General features: G+C 48.3%; 1 protein-coding gene across 6 annotated transcripts in view; it reads right to left on the reverse strand.

The window, feature by feature from the left end:
- The window catches only part of UIMC1 (ubiquitin interaction motif containing 1), a 39,862-nt gene extending 31,618 nt beyond the window's left edge, over positions 1-8,244 (reverse strand). For 4 of the 6 annotated variants that reach the window (XM_017728180.1, XM_008628977.2, XM_017728179.1 and 1 more), the window contains exons 1-2: positions 8,076-8,244; positions 4,045-4,202 (exon numbers count right to left, since the gene is read on the reverse strand). In XM_017728180.1, coding sequence (XP_017583669.1) covers positions 4,045-4,194 — 150 coding nt within the window. In that variant the 5' untranslated portion in view covers positions 4,195-4,202; positions 8,076-8,244. The remainder of the gene's footprint in view (positions 1-4,044; positions 4,203-8,075) is intronic. The other 2 variants (XM_017728178.1, XM_017728177.1) reach the window with 1 other exon arrangement.
- Positions 8,245-8,288: the final 44 nt, after the last annotated feature.

The raw sequence follows: 8,288 nt of genomic DNA on the forward strand, positions 1-8,288 counted from the left end.
AGGAGCCTGGATTCAGATCAGTCTGATTTTCATCAAGTGAGCTCAGCAGAGCCACGAAGCCTCCTCCAGAACCAACTCACATTGCATTCTCCTCTGGGAGATGGAGGCACCGGGTCCCTTGGCACCAGCAGAGCCCATGGAGACAGCAGGGCACTGCAGCAATACTCCCACGTGGCTCTGCTTCGCTCGGATGGTCAGTGGTGTGAGTGAGGTGGTGTCCTGGGATTGAGTTAATTTTATTCCTAGTAGCTGGTGCAGTGCTGTGTTTTGGATTTAGTACGAGAATAACGTTGATGGCACACCAATGGTTTAGTTGGTGCCAAGCAGTGCTTACTCTAAATCAAGGACTTTTCAGTTTCCTGTGCTCTGACAGTGAGCAGGTGCACAAGGAGCTGGGGGAACTGGGCAAAGGGATGTTCCATGCCACAGAACCTCATGGCCAGTGTGGAAACAGGGGGGAATTGGCTGGGAAACACCGACTGCTGCTCAGGGACTGGATGGGCATCGGTGAGTGGGTGGTGAGCAACTGCATTGTGGCACTGGTTTCTCTTGGGTTTTACTCATAGAATCATGGAAAGGTTTGGGTTGGAAGGGACCTTAAAGATCATCTCATTCCAACCCTCCTGCCATGAGTACCTCCCACGAGGCCAGGTTGCTCACTGCCTGGCCTTGAACACTGGCAGGGATGAGGCATCCACAGCCTCTCCGGGCATCCTGTTCTAGTGCCTCACAACCCTCACAGTAAAGAATTTCTTCCATATATCTAACATAAATTTCTCCCCTTTCAGTTTGAACCCATTCCTCTTTGTCCCATCACTACAGTTCCTGATAAAAAGCAGTTCCTCTCTCCTTTTTTTTCATTACAATTATTCTTGATATTATCGTTAGGATTATTAATAGTATTATTATATTTTATCTTGTTTCAATTATTAAGCTGTTCTTATCTCAACCCATGAGATTTACTTTTTTCCCCACAATTCTCCTCCCCACCATGGGGTGGGAGTGAGCAAGCAGCTGCCTGGCACTCAGCTACTGGATGGGATTCAGCTATGACAGGTGGGCACTGCCATTCTGGCTGTGACATTTCCAGGGCCATCTTCTCCACAGCAAGATGTCCCTCAGGCCATGCCTGGTCCTGAGGTGAGTGCCCACTGTCACAGCTGATGGAAACAGGATAGGGCAGTGGCTGGGGGTTTCAACACACCTCCCTCTGCACCACAGCCAAAATCTGATCTGGAACATCAACACATGCTGTTGATTACCCTGACTGTGAGTATCTCCAAACACAGAACACTCAGGCAAAGGGATGTTCCACACCAAAGGGAAGACAGGCCATGCAGAAATAGACGGCACCATCACCCTGGAGTCTTGTCATATGTTCCCCGAGGGCTGGCAGAGCTGATGGGTCTGGCAGAAAGAGCTTGTGAGACTTGATGCCAACTTTGTAAGTGCAGGCAGGTACTCTCAAAGCTCCCAAAGGATCTACCCAGGAAAAAGACCCTTCCAAAAGGTCCCAGACCAGATCAGCAGCATTTGAAGATCAGCTGCACTAATGGCTGCAGATCAGTCTAACAGGTCAACAAAACTTTTGGGCTGTGCTCAGAGTTCATGCTTGGCCAGGCCTCATGCTGAGGAACAGTCATCTTTCAGATGTGGCTTCAGGGGTCTTTACCAACAGCCTAATTCAAGCAGGAGGTTCAGGAGACCAGGAATTGTCATGCTCAGAGAGGGCATTGTTGGGCACTACTTGCAATGTTGTGTATTTGTGAATGAACAGCCATCTTCTGGCACAGGCAACCAATTCCCTGTGGGATTAAACAGCCAGGGGAGATGGGAACCACTCTACTCATTCAGCACGTCTGCATTTTCACAGACACAGTCTGCACAAAGAAGGTCAACTCCTCTGGTTTCCACAGAGCCAGAGAGACTGTTCTTATTTTGTCTGACCCTTTCCAAAAAAAGAGAACTGTTCCCCGAATGCAGGATGATATGCAGACATCAGAAAGCCTCACATCCAGAAAACTTTTTTCTGATGCAGCTCTGCAGATGCCACAGCATAGACATGAGCAAAGAAAGGGAACTTGGCAAAATAACATGGATGAGCTTGATAATCCAGCATGACTGAAAAATTCCTGGGAGAGGCAGTCTGCCAAAGATCATCAAAAGTGAGAAGCTGGAGGCTTTCCAGGTGCAGCTGCTACAAGATCTGCTGGTCTGGAAGCAGAACTAGGGACTTGTTCTATAGATACCTGCCAAGAGACTGCCAAGGAAGAAAGCCATCGAATCAATGATGCCCAAATTGTCCTTGTAGCTTTTGATTCATAAGGAACCATGTCCTAACAGATGCAAGATTAATTGAGAATGTATTGTTCTCTAAAATTGCTATTGATCTGAGCTTCCCACACCTCTTCTCGAACTCACAAGGTCTTACCAGAGCAAGAACAACAGTTACAACGTTCAAAATTGAAATTCAACTTGATGTACACAGAAGAGCGGAGACAGTTACAGAAGGCAGACAGTTATTTTTTTGAGATCCCAAGTAAATCAGTTTTGCGTTTGATTTTGCAGAAACCAACACGACAAGAGACTGTGGCAGTGGATCTGGAAGCTGATGACTCACAGAAAGAGACTGAACTGAATAAATCCACTCATTCAACTGACTGAACTGTTGTCACTTAAACAGAACCTAATTGGCTCTTTAACGGCCTCTCTGAGCATATCCTTTTCTGTAATATGACCGATTATGCCATCAGAATTTATTGTTTATAGACAAACTTACAGAACAGTGAGGGAGCCTAACCTTTTTATAGATGTGTTTTAAGAGACGTTTGTTTCCTCTTTTTCAGATACGTGCACATTGAGATGAATAATTGCAGACAATAACAGGTCCTGATCTTTTATGTACTGCAGCAGCTCTTATAGCTGCTGATTTCTTTTTTCCTTATAGGTTTCACAATAAAGGCCAGTGATGCAGCAACATCTGAAGTTAACTTAGCATATTGCAGAGCTAAGGGTTTAACCCCACTGAACTATTACTGCCATATGTTCCATTTCTTTCAGGGAATTTCCCAATGGGAAAGAATTCAGACAATGTGAAGAAAAAACATCCAATATCGTTTGCCCTACAGCTTCTTACTGTTTATTTCTAGTGATATTCCCCTCCTCATGGTAATCGCCTTATTGGAAAGCAGCACACTGCAGATGTGGGAGCAAAAGGGACCTGATTTAAGATCTACAGCTTGAGAGCAAACTGAAATGCTTTTGAAAATGGTGGAATTACAAAAAGCAGCTTAGGATCCCCAATCACCACCAAGACAGAGCAAAGCCTTAAGAGTCACACATAAAAAACCTGATTGTAATAATTTCCTCTCATGTACCTCACTAAGTCAGGCACAGGTTCTCAGGGCTCTGGGTTTCCCCCAGGCAGGAGTTCCCGTGCTCATCCCATCGCCTGTGTAACCAACACAGACATTTCAATCTTGAAAGTAATGCTGATGTGCATAAGCCGACACTGGGGATCAGGGATCTGAGCCTTGATGCCTTAGCCAGGCACTCCCACGCCACATTCACCTTTACACCCTTTGGAGCTGGGTTACAAACTCAGGCTCCTGTAACTCAGAACCAGTTTACCAGACACCGCCTGTCTCTGAGCTACTCACAAGCCTGAGTTCTGAATCATTTTCTTATCTATTTGCACATAATACAGAATCATGTTGCTGAGGTTTAGCTGGAAATCAATCAAATAAAAATTATGAAAAAAAGATTTGTAAAGGGATTGAGGAAAGGTTACTTTTAAATTACGTTTCAGATTCAGTTCTGAGAGGATTTGGTTATCAAATCCCAGACTCATAACTCACCCTCACGAAGCACACCATTCATTTCCTAGTCAAATAGGATTTGATTCATCTCGTATGTAAGAAAAGGAATGGCACAAGACCCTCTGTGCAAAGCCTGACCCCAGCACGACAGCGAGGGCTGCTCGGGTAGTGTCCTGCAGCAGCAGGGCCCAGCAAAGGCTCTGGGTACCTCAAACCCGTCACTGACCTCTCCATCGCTGTCAGATATAACAATAAATGCATCCACAAAACTGCGCTTCTTCTTGGCATTGGCTGGGTTCCTCTTCTCTTCCTCCTCTTCCTCCCCATCCTGACCTTGAGACTCCAGGCCCTCTGCAGGCTTCTTCTTCCTCGGCATCCTTCACTCTGAAACACAGGGAAAGATTAAAAGCCATTTGTTTCCTTCTGATTTAGATTTCCCCTAACAGTCTTTTCTTTTTTTTTGCTATTTTTAGGCAAAAGACCCCAGGCACTGAAACCTTATTACAAAGCGTGGTGGATTTAGTGTTACTGGGAGCCACATGCACCAGTCACCACTCATCTAGTTAAGAACACTTTATTACAGCTGATTGCTAAAAAGGAGTTTCAGGGGAAGAGCAACACAGACCAAAGCCACTCTGAATGCCTTGTTCCAAAGAAATGAGGCTTTCCTCTAAAAGCCCATCAGCAAACTCCTCCACAGCATCACAGCAGGTCTCCCACCCTCCAACACAACCTCCCCTCCTCAGCCCCACACCTTGACCAAAACAAACCGGGCTGTGGCAGTGGATCAAGCTGATATTTGCCCACCAGTCCAAGAAATCACCACAGCACAGCCCTTTGTCAGCTTTTGTAGTCGACAAAACCAGGGGGAAAGGCATTGTTCATTCAAGGATGCTGTCCTGCCGTCTGCACGGCTGCTCCAGCACTACAGACAGAAAACACAGGCAATGGCAGCAGGCAGGCTGGAAACAAGACAACAGGTTTATCTGGCAGTCTGGATTTCTCAATGATCAGCAGCCTCCGGAAGAACTCCATCCAGACATGCCCAAACCATCCGCATTAACGAAGACACTTAACAAGCAGCGAGGAACCTGCTGAGTGTTATTAGTGCAAACCTGAGTGCATGGCACAATTGAGGGCAGGTGCCCACACAATGCAAACTGGTACTTCAGCATCCCTTCCCTTGGCAGCCCATAGACTGATGGAGAGGGATGCACAGCAAGCATTTGCTGCTTGGATCCAAAAGAGCTCAGAGGAGAGGATTGGTAAGAGATCTCAGTGAGGGAGAGCAGCAGGATGGCACAGAGTTAAATCCCCCTTTCCTGACTGTTCTTGCTGTTTGCCTGGTACCTCGACAACAACATTCAGTGCTTCTTGAACTGTGATGTAAAAGAGCCTTACAAAGCAGGCTGAGCATGACCAGCTCTGCTGAAGTTCAATTAAACATGTGCAGACAGAGGTTGAACAACAAGCCCCTCGTTCCACATCAGGGAACAGCAGAGCTGGAAATGCAAGTTAAGTTGGCCGGTTCCCAGACCAGTGTCCTTCCACAGCACTACTCTGCCTTCCTTCAAGATCACTGAAATAGCTCAGATGTGCTGCCTAGATCTAAAATAAGAGTAAGAGAAGATACAACAGAGACCCTACATCACCCAGGATAGAGCCAAACCCTTCTCTGTAACACCACAAAATTGCAAACAGCCACAGCGTATAGAAACACTAAGGGAGGCCAAAACCCCCATCAGCGCCGAGAAAAGCAATGCACTGCTCCATCTACAGTCTGAGCAGCAAGGTGAGGAATAACCACGTTCCCTCCCTACGATCTGCAGCCTTCCTTCTGCAAATACATGCACACACACGCCCGGAGACAAAAGGCGATTATCCTGGTGAGTCATGATTTGCACCAAAGGTTTGCTGAGCCCTCTGAAAGCAGAATGCTGCACAAATGGGCAGCCATGGAGCCAAAGTGACTGCAAGGACCACTCCAGTCCTCCAGTGTTTGTCTGTTAAGGAATCATAGAATGGTTTGGGTTGAAAGGGACCTTAAAGATCATCGCATTCCAAACCCCTGCCGTGGGCAGGGACACTTTCCACCAGCCCACGCTGCTCCAAGCCCTGTCCAACCTGGCCTTGGACACTACCAAGGATCCCGGGGGCAGCCACAGCTTCTCTGGGCAACCTCTGCCAGGGCCTCCCCACCCTCACAGGGAAGAATTTCTTCCTAATATCTAATTTAGTCCTGCTCTCTGTCAGTTTGGAGCCATTAAAGGAGGGGAAAATAAAAACAAGCACTGCTTTTGGTAAAGCACTGGCTCTTGCAAAACAGAGCTGTTCAGCTCCAGCTAAGCTGAACTCCAGTGTTGTTGGAATATCCTCACTATACGTTCCCTATTTTTTTATCTTTTGCTCCAAATGGTCTCTTTGTCCTCCCTGCTCAGGGAGATGAGCCAAGCCTTGCACCCAGCTGCTGTGAGCTGCCCCCCATGAAGGGCATCCACGGTGGTGGAGAACGTTCCCTTATCTTTGGAAAACCTCTCACTCATACGCCATGAGGAGCACAGAAGGGCCCACGCAGGGTCACTGAGGCTTTGGAGCGGCAGCCTATAAACCTTCTTACCCCCACAACAAAAGCAACAGCAACAAGCAACTGCTGTGCTGCCTCTTTTTTTTTTCTCTCTTTTTTTTTAAATCCACTCCAGTATCACCATCTCTCCTCTGACTCTGCAATACATCTTCTGCTCGGTGCTCTGTGCTAAATAAGAGATCACTGAGAAATATCAACTGGAGTTATGATGAGTCACCTACCTTCAACATTTAAAGGAGAGAAAAGAGGAGATGTAAGAGATGTAACCACACAACTCCCACAACGCTTCTGAAAATGAAGGGACTTGTGGCAAAGAGAGTCTCTGAAAATGTAACTAAGGGAACAAGACAAGTAAGAGATCACTCGTAGCTGTGCTAGTCTGAGGCTGTGAGTAGGAGAGCAGCAATAGCTTTTATTAGACAAGCTGGTATAGCTGAGAGAAGAAAACATGCATCAGAGCACAGACCTCCTCTTCAGGCAGGGAAGTTGAGCATATTTTGCTTTTAGGACTCTTGGAAAGGATAGTTGTGAGTGCCTGAGGGGAAGATACCTGCTTTCAGACCCAGCAAAAAAAAAAAAAAAAAAAAGGCCAGAGACTGAATTATCTAAAATTACCTTTGCAGTCCAGTTCACAGACTCATTTTGCAGTTATCCAGATTTTTTTCCAACTCTGAATTTAAGAGAATTTCTTTGTAAACGCTCTGACAGCAAAGGTGACCTCCTGACAAGGGACTCGCACATGCCATGCTTCTCCAGTCACATTTTTAGGGATATCCTTGAAGATCCCCCAACTTGTGATTATTTGTCATTTTCCCTCTCATCTATCATTTTGATGAATCAGAAAGCAATTACCGACAGAATAATTCTAAATCTTGACACTGCAGCTACAGACCTGCCAAGCTGTGACAGCTTGAAAAATGCTCGAAAAAACCAAGCCAAAAAAAATGAATGACTCTCATCCCCGGATGAGTTCCTGAGCCGTTGGAGACACAGGCTGTCGCTTCGTAAACAACTCCCCCCACCTCGGGAAGCAGAGGCACGACGCACCGTGCTCAGGCGGGTCAGCACCACACGCTTCCATGGAAATAGCATCCCCGGACCCTCGGCTCGACCCCGCACGAAGGGCCCAGCTGATGCTCCGTGAGCAGGACATGAGGGCTGGCAGCGCCCCGGGGAGAGAGAAATTGTTTACAGGATTGATCCGTTTATAGAGCTGGCTCCGCACAGAGGGGACACGGGCACTGCAGAGGCCACGCATGGCCGGGCGCATCCGCACAGGCTGCTGAGCTCTCGGGAGATGCTCCCTGCTCCAGTGCCCTCGAGTCCAGCCCGCAGCATCTCCCTACTCCAAGGGCAGGGGAGGAAAATGTTTTCCACGCTGTACATGGGGGAAAAGCGACCTTCGCCCCAGAACCCACCCAGGCTCCTTTCCCTTTCCCAACCCGTTGCCTTCGGGCACGGAGGGCTCTGCAGGGAAATTTACAAGGATGGGGTCAGGGATACTCGACAAGCTGGGGAGAAGCATGGGGGATCCCAGGCGGGACAGGGGTGAGCTCTGGGGAAAGGGATCAGCCACAGGTGGGCAAACCTAAGGGAAGGGAGAGTGCAGGGGCTGCCCCGGGAAAAGGGGAGGGAGCCAGGCCTGGCAAGAGGAACAGGGGAGGCAGGAGCACCTCGATCTCAGGGTATGCGGCCAAGGCAGAGCTCCGGTTTTCGGGTCCTCTCCCCAGGGGATGGTCCAGGAGGAGTTCCAGGGTATCCCCAGGCACAGCACCTGGGTCCCCTCCCGGCAAGAAACAGAAAAAGTGCCCGTAGAGGGGGACGGGAGGTGTCCCTTCCCCAGGGTACAGTGCTGGGGAGGGGTCCCGGGCCGCCGGGGGCGGGGA

Source organism: Corvus brachyrhynchos, unplaced genomic scaffold (assembly GCF_000691975.1).
Source record: "Corvus brachyrhynchos isolate BGI_N302 unplaced genomic scaffold, ASM69197v1 scaffold21, whole genome shotgun sequence".
NCBI lineage: Eukaryota > Metazoa > Chordata > Aves > Passeriformes > Corvidae > Corvus > Corvus brachyrhynchos.